This window comes from Mastigoproctus giganteus, chromosome 5 (genome assembly GCF_048544385.1).
Source record: "Mastigoproctus giganteus isolate SK-2022 chromosome 5, ASM4854438v1, whole genome shotgun sequence".
Taxonomy (NCBI): Eukaryota; Metazoa; Arthropoda; class Arachnida; order Uropygi; family Thelyphonidae; genus Mastigoproctus; species Mastigoproctus giganteus.
The window spans coordinates 87,781,169-87,802,196 of record NC_143579.1 but is presented as its reverse complement, the minus strand read 5'-3'; the positions used below and the strand labels follow the sequence as shown (position 1 = coordinate 87,802,196).

Below are 21,028 nucleotides of genomic sequence, written 5' to 3'. Positions count from 1 at the left end.
AAGATAATAATATTGTTGCAACGTTTCCAAATTTTAAATAAATTTTAAGAATTTATTTGACACTGCCCATTAGCAATGCTGGAGGTGAAAGCTTTTGGTACTTGCCAAAGTGAAAAATTTTTTAAGAAGCACTTTAGTTCAAGAAAAATTAAATTATTTTTCTTAATGTACATTGAAAAGGAGCTATTGAATAATTCCATTGATTATGAAAAACTAATTAATGAATTTTCATAATTGAAAGTTCGAAAAATGAATGTGTAACTTTATTTATTATTGTGTATAATGGTTGAGGTTAACTTTTTGGGGGGGTTACTTTTTTAGACTCCTTTAATTTGTATAGAGCAAAATTTTAAAAAATTTCAAAGAGGTGTCTAATTAATATTAGCACCCTCTTATTTATATGGAAAATAAACAAAATTTTAAATTTAACGTTATTTGAATCAAATTAGACATATATCATTCACGAGCACTTAAAAAGAAGGATGCTGACATAAATAAATATGATTTAAATCCATCATCAATGAATTACCATTTTGCATCTCCCTCAATTTGTGAGGGAGATGTAAAAATATGTTCATTGATGACATAATACAAATAAAATAAATCTAAATTTACAATAGATTTGTTTTAAATTACTGACAATAGAACAACATTTAACTTTTTACATCAACTGTATAACATTTAAAGTAATTTATTAACATATACCACCTCGGTTAATATTTTCTTATACAATTAAAGGGGTCTAAAAAAAAAGTAACCCCCCCCACAAAGTTTACCTCAACCTGTATAATTGGGCGCCTCCGTAGCCAGGTGGGAAGGAGCAGCAGTGCATAGCACACGCTTCTTGATTAGACCGGGGTTCGAGCCCGTCACCACCAAATACGGAGAATGCGGAAAGGTCAGGGAATGACCACCACATATCCCGGAGCAATATGGCCTTAGTTGCTAATGCTCCTAAAAACCAAATAACAAACAAACAAACAACCTGTATAATTGTTATTTGTAATAGCTAACTGTTAATTTATATTGATTTATATAGTTTTAATTTATTTAATTACATAGGAATTGTAATAAAAATTAAATATTTTTGAATGAATGTTTTGTTGTACTGGTAGGGCTAGGGTTGCCAGGTGACCTCCTTTGTGCATGACATTTCTCGATTAGCCTAATGATGTCCTCCATCCTCCATTGCAGTGAAAATGTCCTTCATTTTTAGATTTTGACTTAGTTTAAATTTTTATAGGCAGAGGACTCTTTTTAGCTTTCAACATAATACAAGGTGGGAACCCTAGGTGGCGCCCGAAATGAGAAACTTGTCTTGGGCCCGATTCCCTGATACAGTCAAAATTAAGTTTACACTATGGATTAATTCTTAAGCACTTCTTAATGTGTTGTATCTAATTTTGGCCTTTGTGTGATCTGCTGGAGTGCTGTTTATTATTTTAAGCTGTTCTTTACTTTTAATTTTAAATTAATTGGATATTTTTGGACAACATGCAAAGTGGGAGCTGAACTTCACATTGTTTATTCCTAATCTGCCCATAATTGCTACAAGAATTTGGGGCATCATCTTGTGTGGTGTGCACTTTTGCTGAAAATGCCCAAGTAAACCATTGTGTTTAGCAAAGCTATTTTCCCCCAGCTGTAGTAACAGTTCCGAGAATTAATCCAGTCCAGTAATTCACCTTGTGACTGATAATTAAATGGCTCTGAATTAAATATAGTAATATTCTCATATTTAAAAATAAGAATATTATTTTATTTAATTCAGTAAGACAGTAAAACATCTAGAATTTAATTCAGTGAGATAATCATTACACTTGTAAAATCCTTATACATGCGTAAGAATTATCTGTAATTCTGTAATCTGTAATAATAAGAATTATCTCTTAAAAGTAATTCTAATGGTTATCCTTGCTGGACCATTATTCCCAGTAGCATATAATGTTGATATTTCATTGGATAAATATTCTGTTTAATCTCTAGATGGCAAAGGCCAGAAGGTTGAAGTATATGTAATTAATATTTATATGTAATTGTCTGTGTAAATTTTCTGTAAAAATATATATTTTTTAAACTCTCTCTCGTCTCTGATTCAAAAGTAAAATAGCATCTGTAATTTTGTTAGCTTAGAAGAAACTCGGACCACTGTACATGAAGCTCTGGTTGATGACTTTAATACAGGCAAAGCATTGAGTGCGTTATTTGATTTGGTCCACTTGGTCAACAAGCAGTTACGCTCACCCTCCAAAGGTTACGTATCCCGAAGCGTAGGAACAATAACTGCTTGTGCTTCTTATGTTGAAAAGACTTTTAATTTATTAGGTATTGAATTTAAAACCAGAAGGGTAAGAAAATTGAAATAAATTCAGACAATATTTCATTTATATTAAGAATAGTTATGGATATTTATTTAACTTGATAAAATTAATAGCAAAGCTTAACTGATGGTACTCAGCTCAAATAATCCACTTAGTTGTATGGTGTTTAAGGCAAAAGTTGTTGAAATATAAATAGAGTAGCGACTATTAAAACTGTAATTAAAAATTTTGCAAAAAAGTAGGAAGACGTGCGCTGCTCCATCCCCTGGTTGTCTTATATAATATTGTTAAAACTGCAAAAAACTAATAAATAAAGCCATAATAGATGACTTTCATGATAACATCTTCAGTTGGCAATAATGAAGAAAAAAAGAGGTTGTATACTTAGAGATCCTATACTTAGAGATGCATTTCAGGACATGTGGGAACTTGACATTTGTAAGTTTCAAAATGGGGAAAAGGCAGGGCTTTTTTTGTGACGGTATGCAATGGTACGGCGTACCGGCAGCTTTTTTAACAGCGTATGACATTTGCACGCAGAACATTTCGAAATTTGAATTATTCAGTAATTTTTTTTCCACGTTGAACCATTATTCAATTCATATGCTTAAAGTTATTTAACTAAATTTGCATTTTTCACTGTCTATTGTTAAGATATTATCTATATAAAACTTTATAACCATTTTTGGAATTTTAGATTACTCAGTTGGACCTCTATTTAACGAACTTAAAATAGTTTCGGTTGAGCAAAAAAAATTTCATATAACGAATAGATTAGGGAGACTCGGTACACACTTCTGGCCTTCAGGCAATTTAGACAATTAGTGTTGTTGCACGAATTAAGAGAGCAAAAGGGATTATTCCACTTAGTGATACAGTCAGTCCTCGTATAACACGTGTTTACACTACACGAATTCGATCATACACGATTTATAAATAGGGGAAACGATATCTTATATAACACGAACCGAATTCACTTATGCACGATTCGCCTTTGTGTTTACAAGAAATGGCAGTCGAATGCAGAATCACCCCAACTGAACGCAACACGATAGGAATGAAGAGAAGATTCTGAAAATGTATTTGTGTTTTTAATATCAGTGAAGCGGAAACACATTTCACCATAATAACGTAAGAACCAACACAATTCCAGCTATTGCTATAATCGCAAATGCAATTAGATCGAGTTTACTACCAGTTTATAACAGATTCCACTAGCATAAATGCAACTGGAAATTGTTTTTATTGTTTTATGGTAGTAACCCCTAGAAATGTGCTTTAGGTAAATGTGAGGTGTTAATAGTGTATCTCTCCCTTTACGGTGTTGTTTATTCAGTTACTACATGCGCGCAGCTTTGTTTATGTGTATCAAGCATGCCTCCTCGTTTTGTAATTTTGCTTTATTCCCTAAAAATGAGTAAAATACTTAAAAGGTGTGAAAAGGAAGCGTCCTGGTGAAGACACTGCAGATTCAGAGAGAAAAAGAAAAGCAATATTGATAAGCAGAGGCGGACTGGGACAAAAATTCTTACCCGGGAAAATTTATATTGGCCTCATGCTATGGTTTATGGCCAAAATCACAGCGGCGTCCGGCCCACCGGGGTTTCCCTGGTAAGGCTTATGGCCAATCTGCCTCTGTCGATAGAGAAAAAATATGAAATTGTGAAACGCTTTGAGCGAAATGAAAGACCATGTGATATTGCACGTGCCACAGACCTAAATGAGGCAACGCCGAGAATTACAAAGAATGCAGAGAAAATAAAAACAACTTCCATAGCAGGAACAACTCAAAGTGTAATTAAAATCCATTAGATTAAGACACGAAGAATTGGAAGAGATGGAACGGCTGTCATCTGTTTGGATAGAAAATCAAACAAAAAACAAGTTTGCTTACGATAGAAGCAAAAGCATCAGCAATATTTTATTACGTAATAGTCGTAATAAAATACGTAAATATTTTATTAGGATTATTTATTGTGTTTGGTAATGTTTTGGTTACAAATGTGTGTTCAATCTTGGGTGGTTGGCACGTAACCCTATTTTTCCCATAGGGCCTGTTGTTTATATTGCACGATTTTGCATTGCACAAGGGTTTATAAGAACACAACTATCGTGCTATACGAGGACTAACTGTACTCGTAAATCCTATCCGACCACCTGTCCCACATACCAAGAACTTGCGCTGGTCAAGGGGTATTCCCGATGTGAACAATGGGCTCTGGTCAACCTTCTACTGTAACCGCCCTCTTCGGGAATTAGGAGTGATTTTATTTACAAATAATGAAGTTGTTTCGCAGAATTGTGTTTTTTTCCGTAAATGTTTCTGTAAATTTTTCATATCTCTTTTTACATGGTTACAGTACCTCAATGACTTCCACATTTTGGACAGTTTCATTATAAAAAAAAAAAAATTAAAATTAAAAAAAAAAAAATTTTTTTTAAATTTGGACAGTTTCATTAAAAAAAAAAAAAAAAAAAATTCGAATGTTTCTGTGGCTTTTGTTATAATGTAAAAGTTTGTTCAGCATAACTTTGTAGTTGTGCATTTTCAATTCAGACGCAACAGTTTTATTTATTTGCCTGTATACGGTAACAAGATTTTAAGTGAATTGGTATTAAAAAAAAGCTTCTTCAAACAGGCCTCTGAGGTTGGGTATGTTCATATTGTAGTTTTAAATGTTTTTCACCAACCTTATGTAGAAATAAAACACAAAGAAAACAAAAACTGGAATCTTGATAACTGTATTTATAATAAGTTATATTTGTCTGTATTTACAATAAATTATATTTAACTTTACAACTAAAATATATACATATAAAATATACATTAAAATATACTGGGTTAAGAACAATAAAATACATTAAAATATACTAAATTAAAATCGATAAAACCAAAGCTTTCGAAGGCTCCTGCCTTCTTCTTCAGCGGTATTTTCTTTGTTCTGCAGTGCGTCTTTAAATACCAGCAGGTTCACGGTACTCATCACGTGTTTCTTTCCCACGTGTTCCGTTCTCTTGTGTTACGGAATCGGAAGTGGCTCGAGAGTGGGTCATGTGGAACCGTTCATCCCTTCTGAGGATAGTAGCCTCAAAGAGGGGATGGATCCGCATTCCTCTATCTCTATTAATGTTCACTGTGGAACAATTCCGCAAACTCTCAAGCCACTTCCGGTCCCAGAACTTATTCGCCCGATCGGTGATGATAGCCTCGTCCGGGGAGATGTGGTGCTGCTTCTCCCAAAAATGCTCGGCCACGGCGGACTTACCATAGTCCGCACTTATTGCCCCCAGACGGTCTTTGAGACGGCGTTTTGTTTCCCCTACATAACACTCCCCACAATCCGGGCATCTAATACTGTATACGACCCCACTTGCATTCTCTTTTTGAATGGGGTCCTTTACTCGTGACACGATTAAAGTGACACGATTGATAATACTATGTATAATCAATCGTGTCACTACAGGGAGCCAAATACCAAGATTTTATGGCTTGCCCAAAATTCATAAAATGGGTGTACCACTTAGACCCATAGTTTCATTTATAGGCAGTCCCACATATGCACTATCTGGTTTCTTAGCCAAATTATTATCTCCATTAGTAGGACTTTCTGAATTTAGTATTAAGGACTGCAAAGACTTTGTGCATTTTATTAGAAGCCAACACATAGAAGAGAATGAAATTATGATATCTTTCGACGTGAAATCTCTATTTACGTGTATTCCGATTGACCATGGAGTGTGTTGTGCACACATGGCCTTACGGAGAGATACTACTCTAAATACTAGAACACAATTAAATTTAGAGGATATTGAGAAAGGTATAGAATTATGCCTCTCAAGTACCACCATGGTGTTTGATAATACTATGTATAAGCAGGTTAACGGTACAGCCATGGGCTCCCCCATTAGCGCAATTATAGCTAATTTAGCTATGGAGGAGCTCGAGGCTAGAATATCTAATGTTAGTGTTCTCCCTATGCGCCCCTTTAAAAGATACGTAGATGATACGTTTTCAATTATTCGAAAGGGGAGTGAAGATCAGGTGTTGAATATTTTAAATTGCTTCTCCCCATTCATACAATTTACCTCGGAGGCAGAAGAAGGAGGAGTTTTGCCGTTCCTAGATGTGTTGGTCTGTAGGGAAGACCAACAACTAAAGACTAAGGTCTATAGGAAATCGATGTGTAAAGGTCAATATTCGCACTACAATTCAGCTCTGGCCAACCATCATAGGAACAGTGTGGTTAGAACATTAGTTGACAGGGCACAAAATCACACTGTAGTACCTCCGAGGATAGGAAGATAGAGTATGAACATGTCACGACGGATCTTACAAAATGTGGCTACCCCCAGAGGATTATAGAAAAATATATTAAAGGAAATCAGAGGAGAGGCAAATCTTTTACGCCAGTATCCACTGCATATATTCCCTACTATCCGGGTCTAACCGATCACATAACTAGAATACTAAGAAATTATCAGACACGTTGTGTGCAGCTTCCGGGGCGGAGGCTGCACACAATCGTGTCACGAGTAAAGGACCCATTCAAAAAGAGAATGCAAATGGGGTCGTATACAGTATTAGATGCCCGGATTGTGGGGAGTGTTATGTAGGGGAAACAAAACGCCGTCTCAAAGACCGTCTGGGGGAGCACACTAAGGCAATAAGAAGTGCGGACTATGGTAAGTCCGCCGTGGCCGAGCATTTTTGGGAGAAGCAGCACCACATCTCCCCGGACGAGGCTATCATCACCGATCGGGCGAATAAGTTCTGGGACCGGAAGTGGCTTGAGAGTTTGCGGATCTGTTCCACAGTGAACATTAATAAAGATAGAGGAATGCGGATCCATCCCCTCTTTGAGACTACTATCCTCAGAAGGGATGAACGGTTCCACATGACCCACTCTCGAGCCACTTCCGATTCCGTAACACAAGAGAACGGAACACGTGGGAAAGAAACACGTGATGAGTACCGTGAACCTGCTGGTATTTAAAGATGCACCGCAGAACAAAGAAAATACCGCTGAAGAAGAAGGCAGGAGCCTTCGAAAGCTTTGGTTTTATCGATTTTAATTTAGTATATTTTAATGTATTTTATTGTTCTTAACCCAGTATATTTTAATGTATATTTTATATGTATATATTTTAGTTGTAAAGTTAAATATAATTTATTGTAAATACAGACAAATATAACTTATTATAAATAAAGTTAACAAGATTCCAGTTTTTGTTTTCTTTGTGTTTTATTTCTACATAAGGTTGGTGAAAAACATTTAAAACTACAATATTTAAAAAAAAGCTGTCTTGAACCGTAAAGTACAAAATGAAAAGAATTACTAGTTTCTTCTCACCCTCCATAGTTAAGAAATTAAAAACAAGTAAAAATGTGAGTGAAGACCTAATTACAGAAATTGTGTCAAACACTGCTTTTGTTCCTGATGGTATCTGCGTCCAACAGCAAGGAATGACTGACATAAATGACTGGCCAAGTTGCTGGACTGTTGATCGAAAAAATGATTTCTGTGCAAAATATAATTGGCTAAATTATCAAAATAAGAGACTTGGCTGTGCATTATGTAAACAAATTGGAACTCTTGGAGTGGAAAAGAAGATGGGCATGAAGATTTCTAAGGAATGGGCAAATAATGGCGAAAGCAGACAGCAACAGCTATTGTCTTTAAGAAAGACAATTTTCGATCACAAGGAAACAGCGGGACATAAAGGTGCTACAAAACTGCTTGTGGAAGCTGAGAAAGGGCCCCTTGAAAATCTGTGTTTAATAGTGTGGCATTGCGCTAATCACTGATTAGAACTATCAGTTGGTGATATTGTGAAATCCGTTGCAGATATCGATAGATTTAAAGCATTTATTGATAAACTTTATGTCATGTATGACATAAAGTTTATCAATATCACCAAAAAATGCCAGAGACTTGGTGTGTGCCAAATCGCTGGATATTGAACTATTAAAAATTGGCAGAATTTTAAGCACACGATGGGTGGCATCAAGCTTCCGGTCTGTTTCAGCTGTTTGGAATAACTATGAAGCGTTAGTTAATCATTTTCAGGAACAAAGAATGACTCAATGCGGGACCAAAAAGAAAGATGTACATATGAATGATTGCAGAAAAAAATTACGACTACAAACTTGGGTATGGATTCGGTATTGGGTACAGCGTTCCAACTGCTAGTGATACGGCCGTGATTGATGGGTGCTGGCTCCGCCCAGTGTCACGTGATCTCCTTAACAGCTGGCACCCATTGCATGCCAGCCGTGTCACCTGTGCCGGCACGTAAGTTTTCCTGATAGCAAAGAATGAGTACCGGCACCTATTTTTTTTACAAAAAACAAAAGCACCGGGAAAAGGTTTGTTGGAAGTTTCGTGTTTAAAACGTCTAATGTGGTGTTACGGCAACACCATTCTATAACAAGTGCTTCCTGTTGGAAAAGTTTATAACTCGATTTTAATTTTATAATTATAATGGCTGAAACAATTAGAGGGGAATGTACATGCTGCGTAAGTTTCGTGCTGGCTTGATTAGTCTTGAAGCTATTGTAGTGAAAATGTGCATGTGTTTTAGAAGTTTTAGTTGTGCCATATTTAGTAGTAATACTCCTAATGTAGCATGCTTTACAATCAGATTGGCTTTAATCAAGTAGACAATGTTGTTGATGTTGCATAGTGAATATTCATGTGTTTCTTTGTATATGTTAAATGTAGTCCCTAGTTTGTTATATGATGAAAATGCTAATGTTATGTCTGTGTTGGCAAACACTTTACAAAGTTGTCTGGTGAGTTGACCGTGATAGGGGAGGACGATCCATGTGTTTTGTTTTCTTATTCTGGTTGGTATTGTGATTGTAGGGGTTATTTATCTTATTTTCTACAATGGCGGTTGTATGTCGAATCAGTTGTAAAGGGTATTTCCTAGCTGAGAACTTTTTTGTGAGATACTGTAATTCTGTGACTAAATCATCCTGTAAAGAAGCGTATTTAATAGCGTTGTAAATCTGGTTATAAAGAACAGACTTTTTTGTGCTAAGTGGGTGATGTGATTGAAAGTGTAAATACTTCCCTGTGTGTGCATCTTTTCTATAAATTTTAGTTCCTAATTTAATGCCTGTCTTGTATATTGTAAGATTGAGAAAATTAACCTTGTTGTCAGCTTCTACTTCAACTGTGTATTTAAGACTTTCATGTATTGCATTAAATTTAATAAAAAGACTATCAATAATTGACTTGTCTCCTATTCATAACACATCATCAGCGTAATGCATATAAAGCTTCATACCTGAAGGTAAATGTTGGAGTATTTGGTGTTTAATAGTAGCTAGGTAAATTTCTGACAGGGTGGGGGTGCTGAGATACCTAATCCCATAGGAAGTCCAAATGTTCATTTGATCTTGAAACTGAAAGTGTCTGGCATCAAGTAAAACCGAAATGAGCTCTAGAATACTGCTAACGTTAAGGGAAGTGTGCTTAGCTAAGGTGTTAAAATTTCTCGTAAGGCTTGAAGCGTGAACTCCAGGTGTCATCATCATCATCAGCCATTTTCAATCCACTGCAGGATGAAGGCCTCTCCAGCAACTTTCCAGTTCCTTCTGTTTTGAGCACTGGCCATCCATTTAATACTCAAAAACTCATGAATTTCATCTATCCATCTCCGCCTTTGTCTTCCAGGTTTTCTTCTAGCTCCTCTTGGGTACCATACTGTTATTTTCTTAGTCCATCTGTCGTCATGTCTTCTAGCTATGTGTCCTGCCCAAGACCATTTTAGTTCTTTAGTTTTGATAAGAATGTCCTTTACTTGAGTTTGCTGCCTAATCCATGTGTTTCTCTTCTTATCTAACAGTCTGATTCCCAATATAATTCGTTCCATTCTTCGCTGTATAGTTCTTAGCTTCTCTTCCATTCTTTTGGTGAGTGCCCAAGTTTCACTTCCATAAGTCATGGTGGGGAGTATACATTGATTCATTATTTTATGTTTCAGACAAACTGGGATATTGCTCTTCAGTATGTGACTATATTTCCTGAATGCTATCCATCCAAAATTTATTCTTCTCTTGACTTCCAGCCATTTATCATTATTACAGCTAATAACTTGTCCCAGATAAGTATATGACTCCACCTTTTCAATTACTGCTCCTTCAATCATTATTTCCCTTTCTGTGCCATACTTGTTCATCATTACTTTTGTTTTAGCCATATTCATCTTTAGTCCAAAATCCTTACTAACTGTGCATAACTGATTAAGATTTTCCTCTAATTCTTTGGGATCGTGGCTTATGACCACAATGTCATCTGCAAATCGTAAATGGTTTAGGTACTCTCCGTTCACATTGACTCCTTTCTGCGACCAGTCTAATCTTCTGAAAGCTTCCTCAAGGGCAGCAGTAAACAGCTTCGGAGATATTGTGTCTCCTTGTCGAACTCCTTTCTCGATTTTAAATTTCCTACTGTCTTTGTCTAGTCTAATAAAGGATGTAGCACTCTCATATATTTTCTTCAAAATCATAATATATGGAGTATCTATGCCTTGTCTTTCCAGTGCCCCAAACATTGCCTTATGCTGTATGGAGTCAAATGCCTTTTCATAATCCACAAATGCTAGGCATAATGGTGTTTTATATTCATTTGCTTTCTCCATTAGCTGTGATATTACGTGAAGGTGATCCATAGTTGAGAATCCTGTCCTAAAGCCAGCTTGCTCTTTCGGTTGATTCTCATCAAGTATTCTTTCTAATCTGTTAGTAATGACCCTTGTGAACAACTTGTAGATATGGGATAACAAGCTAATTGGTCTATAATTTCCAATTTCTGATTTATCTCCTTTCTTATGCAGCAAAACTATGATTGCATTATTCCACTGCTTAGGCATCACACCTTTTCTAATGCACTTTGTGAAGAGCCTTGCCAGTTTTTGTGTTATGTCTCTTCCTCCCAATTTTAACAACTCTACAGTAACTTCATCTTCACCCGGGGCTTTCTGATTCTTCATTTTCTTCAATGCATGTTCTACCTCATCAGGAAGAATATCGGGTATGTCGTATGTGTTGCTACTTTGCAATCCATCTTCGCCATGCTGGTATCATTCCCTCGCTCCTTGTATAATTCTCTATAGTAGTCTTCTGCTATTTGAATTATGCCTTCTCTGCTGTTTATAAGTACACCATCGCTATTCTTCAGTTTCAGTATCATTTGTCTTTCTGTATTACTGCTCATGTCTGCTGATTTCAACCCTTTGTTTTCCCTTAATGCTTGTTCTACTTTTCTTGTGTTAAATCTTCTTATGTCCTCTCTGAGTCTCTTTCTAATGGCTTTGCATAACTCAGTATACTCAATTTTCTCCGTGTCAGTGTTTTTCTTGCTCTTCATTTGTCGTCGTTGGTTCATCATGACAAGTGTTTCTTGACTAATTTTTTCTTCTTTGGATTTCTGTTTCCCTATAGGTTTCTTGGCTTTATCACTTTCAGAAAGTTCTAATATTCCTCGTCGATATCTTGGTCCTGAGCAGTCTGCAGAAGCTCAAACTTGTTCTTAAGTTCCAGTACATACTGCTTTTTCTCCTCCTCTGTTATCTCAAAGACCTTTGTATTATTTACTCGAGTCAGTTTTTTCCTTTCCTACATCTATATCAAGTGTACATCTTACCATTCTGTGATCACTTCCAACATTTACCTTATTCAGGACGGTAACGTCATTCACAATATATCTTCTGTTAGTGAGGATGAAGTCGATTTCATTAGTTGTTAATCCATTTGGACTCTTCCATGTCCACTTTCTGTTCACCCTTTTCTTGAAAAAAGTGTTCATTACTGACATTCCTTGAGATTCTGCAAATTCCACAAGTCTTTCACCTCTTTTATTTCTTTCACCAATTCCAAAATTTCCTATAGTTCCTCTTTCTGCACTGTTTTGCCTTTTTCCAACCTTAGCATTGAAGTCCCCCATAATAATAGTGTAGTGGGTTTTCTGCTCATCTAGAAGACTCGCAATTTCAGTGTACATTTCTTCAACCTCTTCATCATCATGGCTCGATGTTGATGCATAAATCATTATAATCTTTAGCTTGTACCTCTTAGAAATCTTGAGTATTAGTCTTGACGCCCTTGGTGATGTACTTTTGAATTCCAAAATGTTGTTTTTAAAATCTTTATGGACCAGAAACCCAACTCCACCTTCACTCCTTTCACTGTGTCCATTGGTGTACAGCAGATTTCCACTTGATAAACTTATAAGTGATTCATTTCTTCTTCTTGTTTCAGCCAAACCGATGATATTCCAATTCACATTTTCTAATTCCTTTTCCAGCTCTAATATCCTGTCTTCACCGATGAGTGATCATACGTTATAACAGGCCAAGTTCAATTTCCGTGCATGGCAGCCTGGTCCTACCCAGAGATTCTTAGCACCCTCTGCTTCCACTCTGATCCTCTCGCTGCCATAAGAGGGAGAGTGAAAGCTGCTGGGGACTGAGGGCCATTTGTATTGTTGTGCTCTCATTGCTGGAGGGTTTGGTCTTTTCCTCTTCATGCTGACCAGACGTCTTGAAGAGAACCACTCTACACGTTCGTTGCCACCTAAGTGACGTAACAGGGCTTACCATCGAGAAGGTGTGCATGAGTGGATTTTAGGGAGGCAGGCCAACCGGACTTCTCCTAAATCTTCTGTAATAGAGAGATATTGGATCCATCAGTGTTTTAGGCTGAGTGTCTGATAACACACAGAATACCTGTTCCCCTCTAAGCCCCTATGTAAATCCAGGTGTACATTGGTATATCAATTTGATGTCACTTCTTTATATACTAATACAGGATGTCTATAAATGGTGGGAACACTTTGAAAAATTTATTGCACATGGAGTAAGTGAGATACCATTTACTTATTTATACCATGTGAATGAGAAAACATGAAAGTTTCTCAGTTGTTACTGCCAAGGCATGTAGTTCCATCAGTCACCACTAATTGGCGTTATCTGTCATACCTCTACTACATGCATAGCAATGGGAAGGTCACCAACACAATTGTCAAATCCTGGGCACCCGGAAACCTGAAGAGATGATTGAATATGAGCATGATTTGCCAAAGATGAATGTTTTCTGCACCTTGTCACGTTGAAAACTGTACGAATCTTTCTTCTTTGCCAAGGGCACTATAACTGGGCAATCCTCCCTCGATATGCTGCAGCAGTGGTTGATTCCTCAAGTTCAGGAAGATAGTGACGACTGTTTACCAGCAAGATGGGACCACTCCCCACTTCCATAACAACATTCGGGCCTACCTTAACACCAAGCTACAGAAGCACTGGATCGGACATGCTGGAGAAAGGGACGGATGTTTCTTGAAATGGCCGCTGAGATCACCGGACTTAAGTCTGTGTGATTTCTTCTTGTGGGGCTACATAAACAATCGTGTTTATATACCACCTTTGTCAAGCAACGTTCAGGAACTAAAGCAGAGAATTGAAGAAGCTACCATCATGGTCACAAAGGATATGCTGGACAGGGTATGTTAAGAATTCAATTACCGTGTGGACGTTTGTTGTGTCACACGTAGTTCCCACATTGAATCGCCGTGAAGGGAAGTGATGTGATATAAAAAAAAAAAACTTTGACATTTTCTCTTTTGCAAGGTATGTGTATTACACTGATATCTTGCCTAGTCTTTGTGCAATAAATCACTGAAAGTGTTCTCACCATTTATAAACACCCTATATTTTATATGCTTTTGGTGTCACTTCTTTATATACTAATATACACCTGGATTTCATACTACAAGCCTTACAAGAACTTTTAACGATAGCAACACTTTAGCTAAGCACACTTCCCTTAACATTAACAATATTCTAGAGCTGAATCATTTCGGTTTTACTTGATGCCAGACACTTTCGGTTTCAGGACCATATATATGAACAAGCATTTGAACTCCCTATGGGATTAGGTATCTCAGCCCCCGCCCACAAATCCAGAAATTTACCTAGTTACTATTGAACATCAATTACTCCAACCTTTTCCTTCGGGTATCAAGCTTTATATGCATTATGCTGATGATGCGTTATTAATAGGAGATAAGTCCACTATTGATAGTCTTTTTATTAAATTTAATGCAATACATGAAAGACTTAAATACACCCTTGAAGTAGAATCTGACAACCAGATTAATTTTCTCAGTCTTACACTATACAAGACAGGCACTAAATTAGGAACTAAAATTTATAGAAAAGATACACACACACAGGGAAGTATTTACACTTTCAATCACATCGCCCACTTAGCACAAAAAAGTCCATTCTTTATAACCAGATTTACAACACTATTAAATACACTTCTTTACAGGATGATTTAGCCACAGCATTACAGTATATCACAAAAAGTTCATAGCTAGGAAATACCCTTTACAATTGATTCAACATGCAACCTCCATTGTAACCCATGCAACCACAATACCACCCTGAATAATAAACGAAACACATGGATCATCCTCCCCTATCTATCACAATCAACTCGTTAGACAACTTCGTCAAGTGTTTGCTAACACAGACATAACATTAGCATTTTCATCATATAACAAACTAGGGAGTATATTTAACACATACAAAGAAACACATGAATATTCGATATACGACATCGACAACATCGTCTACTTGATTAAATGCCAATCTGATTATAACGCATGCTACGTTTGGAGTACTACCACGGCACAACTAAAATTTCTAACATGTCCATATTATCACCACAATAGCTTTAAGACTAATCAAGCCAGCACGGAACTTACACAGCACGTATATTCCCATGATCACAACCCTCTAATCGATTCAGCCATTACAATTATAAAATTAAAATCAAGTTATAAACTTTTCCAAAAGGAAGCACTTGTTATAGAATGGTGTCACTTTAACACCACATTAGATGTTTTAAACATGAAACTTCCAACAAACCTTTCCCCCATTTGGAAACTTGCACATTTCATGTTCCCACATGTCCTGAAATGCATCATGGGAACTTAGGATCTCTTTAAGCATACAACCTCTTTTTTCCTTCATTATTGCCAACTGAAGACGTTATCACGAAAGTCATCTGTTACGACTATTGGCTTTATTTATTAGTTATTCACAGTTTTAACAATTTTATATAGGACAACCAGGGGATGGAGTAGTGCATGACTTCCTCCTTTGGGCAAAATTTTAATTACAATTTTAATAGTCTCTACCCTATTTATATTTCAACAATTTTATTTTTATGCAACTTAATTGAATTTCCACAACTTTCACCTTAAACACCATACAACTAAGTTAGTTATTTGAGGTGAGTACCATCAGTTAAGCTTTGCTATTAATTTTATCAAGTTGAATTTCAAAATAATGGTACATTAAGAAGTTCTATCAATTAACTAAGGATATTTATTTATTATTATTTTCTTTTCACTTAACGTTCAAAAAAACATCGTGGCTCTTGTCATATCCATGTATGCTAACACACCTCAAGCAGTGATCACCAATCTGTTTTTTTTTTTTTTTTATATAAATGAAAGGAAATAGTTGAAAAAATTGGGAACTTAAAAATTTTATTCTTAATTCTGATCTCCTATATAATAAGATTAATAATATATATATATATATCATTATAAACAGTATTATTATAAAAAATAATAAATAATAATATAATATATATATATATATTTCCCTGACTGCCTTAAGAATGAATTGTTAAGGTGAAGTCGGCAGAACCTGAAGGCATCCAAACTCTAGGAAAATTCACACAGAAGTGGTAGGGTACCACCTTATATATATTCCAACTTGAGGCCTTGAAAAAGATTTTACAGTACACTTGTTCAATTAAAAAATAATTAATGATTCGGATTAGGAGCAAATACTATGCTCAGGGAATGCTAAAATTCATACAGTTTGTTTTTTTAGCCAGTACACTAATATGCCCACTTGAAGGGTGATATTAGCGAAAACTGGTACATCAGTTTCTCTGCAAATTGAAGCCTTTTATAACTTGAGGTTGAGGTTTATTACTTGGTCCTTGAGGTTGTCACAGACATTCACTCAGATATGCCAGACAAGCTGTACTTGCTACCTGGGAGTCTAAAACGCTCATGGAACTGAAATTCGGGTGGTGCTCAAGTCAAGTGGACCCAATTTCGGCGAAGTCCGGACGGTCTGCGACAGCCAAATCCTCTGCTTGCACCTTCATGATGGTGGGACTGTTGGTTATCCTGAGTATAACCCCCATGCACAAGCACACTGTGGGTTACCACCCAGGTGTGAATCTGGGTGGTAACCCACAGTGTGCTTGGGTAACCCACATAAGCAGAAGTCGAGGTGTGGCACCCACACTGCATGGAGGAATGCCGCCCCTCTTTGTTACCAGGTACTAGGTGGTAGATGACTCTCATCAACCGGTGCAATACCACCACTTTGCTTATTGGAGACTTGAAGTGGTGGAACCCATGTTTAGTCTCTAGAGGTAAGTTCCAGTCATCCCTTCCCCATCTCTTCCATCATGCGGTATGACTGATGACTTTTGAGGTTATGATGGACATCATGACGAGATCCAAGCTTCCTTACATTTCGAGGATACAGCTCTAAAATGGTGTTCGCAGGCCGGCTGCTAGTTAGTACACTGGACCGAACCTATTGGTAACTCTTTAGGAGGCTCCCATATCAGCTAGTGTATAATCTTGCTACCTCTACTCTGCATCAATTTTGAAAGATTAAATATTTTTAATCTTTCAAATAGTGACTGGAGGGAGTCCGAGTAGTGTGTATAGTGTGTATGTGGGGGGGCGCATTGTCAAATCCACGTTATGTCAAAAATCTGGGTATATTCTTACCATGTACGCCATATCATTACTTCATACAGCACGTCCCCACACACTTTTTCTTACTATTGAATACACCGTGAATGGTCAAACTAACAGAGTAAGCTTATCTTCGAAAAGATCTAAACCCTAAACCTACCAAACGCTTCCTAATTCATTTCCCAAATATACGTGGTCTCAATTCTAATCTCAACAATGTCCATTTCCACTTGCAGTCTGCCAAACCACATGTACTTTTTCTGACAGAATCTCAGTTATCGTTTGATTCAACTACTGCTCATCTCAGTTTCCCAAATTATTCGCTGTATGATTCCTTTTGCCTCAAAGGTGGTACTTCTGCATATGTCCATTCTGATATTCCCTGTCAGAGACTTCGCAATTTGGAATCTCCTCTCTTCGATCTTCTCTGGCTTAAAATCTGTCTACCACATTCTGTCAAATTCATCTGTTGTCTCTACCGTTCTCCCAATTCCACTAATCACTTGGAGATCTTTGACTTCCTCTCTTTGCAACTTTACTTTCTCCAGTCCAACTTTCCTAACAGTAAAGTAATTTTCCTTGGTCATTTTAATGTTCACAACTCCAGCTGGCTTCCGTTTTCTAGTCACACCGGTCCAGGCGGTCGAGATGCTGAGGCTTCTGCAATTACTAATGACCTTGCACAGATTGTTCATTTACCTACAAGAATACCGGACAATCCTAACCATACAGCCAACATGCTTGATCTTTTTCTCACAAACAACCCTTCTAAATACATGGTCAAAGTAAGTGGCCCTTTAGGCACCTCAGATCACAACTTGGTGATTGTCTCTTCTGCAATGGAGCCTTTATCTCATGGCTATTCCCAACCTCATGTTGTTTGGCATTACAGGAATGCAAAATGGGATGACCTGCGAGATTTCTTTTCCTTGGTCGGACTACTGTTTCAAAACTTCTGATGTTAACATTTTCTCTGATCGTGTCAGTGAAATTATTCTTGTAGAAATGGAATCCTTTATCCCACACTCTACTTTAAAATCACGTCCTTTTTCTAAACCTTGGTTTTCCAATAAATGTGCTAAGGCCATTCAGGAGAAGAACATATATCCTAATTGGCTTGTTTCGAATTCTTCAGTTTCATTTTCTGCCTACAACAAAGCTCGCAACAATTGTAAAGCAGTTATTAATTAGTTCAAACTAGATTTTGTCAGGCTAAGAGTAGAAAACTTGCTTCTTGCCCTAATGGTAGCCAAGCATTCTAGTCTAAGGTCAAAGCCATTGACTGCAACCTTTGCCCATTTCTGCTCCCTTCTCTGTCAAAACCAGATGTTTCTGTTGTCGCTTCGGCCAAGGATAAAGCTGACCTGCCAGCATCACGTTTTTCTTCCAACTCATGTATTAATGATCTTGGTAAAACACCTCCCACCATTCCCAACATGCTCCGTTCAATGCTTCCTGTGGTGTTTATTGCCCTTCTCTGTACTCATTTTAGGAACTGTGTATCCTTCCTAAAATGAGGCTTCCAGACCTGTATGCAGTAATCAAGGTATGTAATGGCCTGACCATTGCCTTATACAAGGGCATAATCACCTCCTTATTCCTGCTCGCAAACCTGTACATCATTGACAAGACCCCATAACCTACGTTGGCTGCTTGTCTGCACTGCTCAGAAAACTTTATATCTGACTGCACAATTACCTCCAGGTCTCTTTCATTCTCTACTACCTTGAGAGTAACATGACCCAGTTGGTACATATCTCTGGGGTTACTGCTACCCATATGCAGTATTTTGCATTTGTCAATGTTAAACTTCAGTTGCCACTTCTCAGCCCATATACCCAAGTTTTCCAGATCCTGTTGCAGCAGCATATTATCATTACTGTTATTAACAATCCTGCCAACATTTGTATCATCTGCAAACTTTAACATTAAACTTGATTACCTTCATCAATATCATTGATAAATATACAAAACAACAATGGGCCCAACACCGAACCCTCAGGGACACCACTAATAACATTAGTCCACGTAGAGCAGTACTCGTTGATTACCATTCTCTGCCTTCTTCCACTCAACCATCCTTTTATCCATTGTAGCAACTTGCCTTTGGTACCATACTGCTCCAATTTGTATAGTAGTCTTCCATGTGTAATAGTATCAAAAGCTTTTCTGAAATCCAAGTATATGATATCAGAATTATCTTTTGCTTCCAGTTCCTTTGTTACCACATCATAGTATCCAATCAAATTATTCAGACAACACTTCCCCTTGACAAACCCATACTGTGTCTGAATTATTACTGCTGTCTTGTCTAGATGATCCTACAATTTCTTTAACTAGTGACTCCATTATTTTCACTGGAACAGAAGTCAAATTAACAGGTCTGTAATTACTCATGTCACCCTTTGATCCCCCTTTGTGAATTGGAGATACATTTGCACGTCTCCAGTCCATGGGGTCTTCCCCCGAGTCCAAGGATGATCTCATAATTATAACTAAGGGTTTCCTTACTTCCTTTGCCACCTCCTTTAATATAACTGGATAGATCCCAACTACCCCAGGCGCTTTTCTTAAGTTTAACTTAAAGAAAAGCACTGGGGTTAATGGGAACTCTGTCTTGGTGATCATGTATACCTCTTTAACCAGTGACTCCATTATTTTCCCCCAGAACAGAAGTTAAACTAACAGGTCTATAGTTATTTGTGTCACACCCATTGGGACCCCCTTTGTGAATTTGGGATACATTTGCACATCTCCAGTCCATGGGGATGTTCCCTGAATCTGAGGATGCTCTTATAATAATGGCTAAGGGTTTGCTAACATCCCTTGCTGCCTCCTTCAGTATAACTGGATACATTCCATCCACCCAGGTGCCTTTTTTTATGTTTAACTTTAACAGTTTATCCTCCACTTTGCCCTCTGTTATTACAAAATCGTTTAGCTCCCTGTTAGAGGTTAGTATACTTCTGTCCTCCCCTTCCTTACTGGCGCCTCCGTAGCCAGTTGGGAAAGAGCGGATATCATCTTTTAAGGGCACAAAAGGTGATATAGTTGTACACGTTGGCACTAATGATATTAAGAGCAGGAGACTGGCGGAATTACTTGACAAGTACAGGTCATTGATGAAAAAAAGCCGTGAATTAGGGTTGAAATTGAAAGTGTCTGCAATTCTGCCCAGACACGATAGGAGGGAGTATATGATGAGAGCCCTGTCAATCATTTCGGCCCTGGAAAGATTGTGCAGGGCTCAAGGGGTAGAATTTTTTTCAGCCTGGTCTGTACTTGTTAACAGGAGAGACTGCTTCTACAGGGATGGGATACACTTAAATAGAAAGGGTGCAAGAATGTTTGCTGATGCTATCGAGGCAGTGTTAGGTGGGTTGGAAAACTGCTAGATTTGGGGGATACAAGGACTAATAGATTAACAGTAGCCACTGGCAGAGGTGAAAGTGATTCTTGCACTGCTTCTATTGGAATGAGCCACAGCCTGGAAAATAAGATGCAGGATATTTCAGAGACTGCTGGGAATCATTGGGGTACAAGTAAACACATGGGTTGTGTTAGGGTAGCTAAGATAAAGAACAGGTGCATGTATACTTGTGTGTACACCAATGCTAGGAGTTTAGTAAATAAATTTGATGAATTTGAGGTATTGCTCAAAACATCAAAGGCAGATATTGTGGGGATTTCAGAGACGTGGTGTCACACAGATATAAGGAATGCAGAACTGGAATTTGGGGAGTAGAATGTCTACAGAAAGGATAGACAGGATAGGAAGGGAGGAGGGGTTATGCTATTAGTTAAAAAACACATAAAATCCAAGGAAGTGAAGCCAGTCGACATCGCTGGACAGTGCAGTGTCGAGTCAGTTTGGTGTGACATAAGCATTGGGAGATCAAA

The 21,028-nt window shown here is 37.4% G+C and overlaps 1 protein-coding gene across 1 annotated transcript in view; it reads left to right on the top strand.

The window, feature by feature from the left end:
• The window catches only part of LOC150085546 (putative cysteine--tRNA ligase, mitochondrial), a 322,579-nt gene that overhangs the window by 262,860 nt on the left and 38,691 nt on the right, over positions 1-21,028 (top strand). The window contains exon 9 of the mRNA XM_090373333.1: positions 2,129-2,348. Coding sequence (XP_090229459.1) covers positions 2,129-2,348 — 220 coding nt within the window. The remainder of the gene's footprint in view (positions 1-2,128; positions 2,349-21,028) is intronic.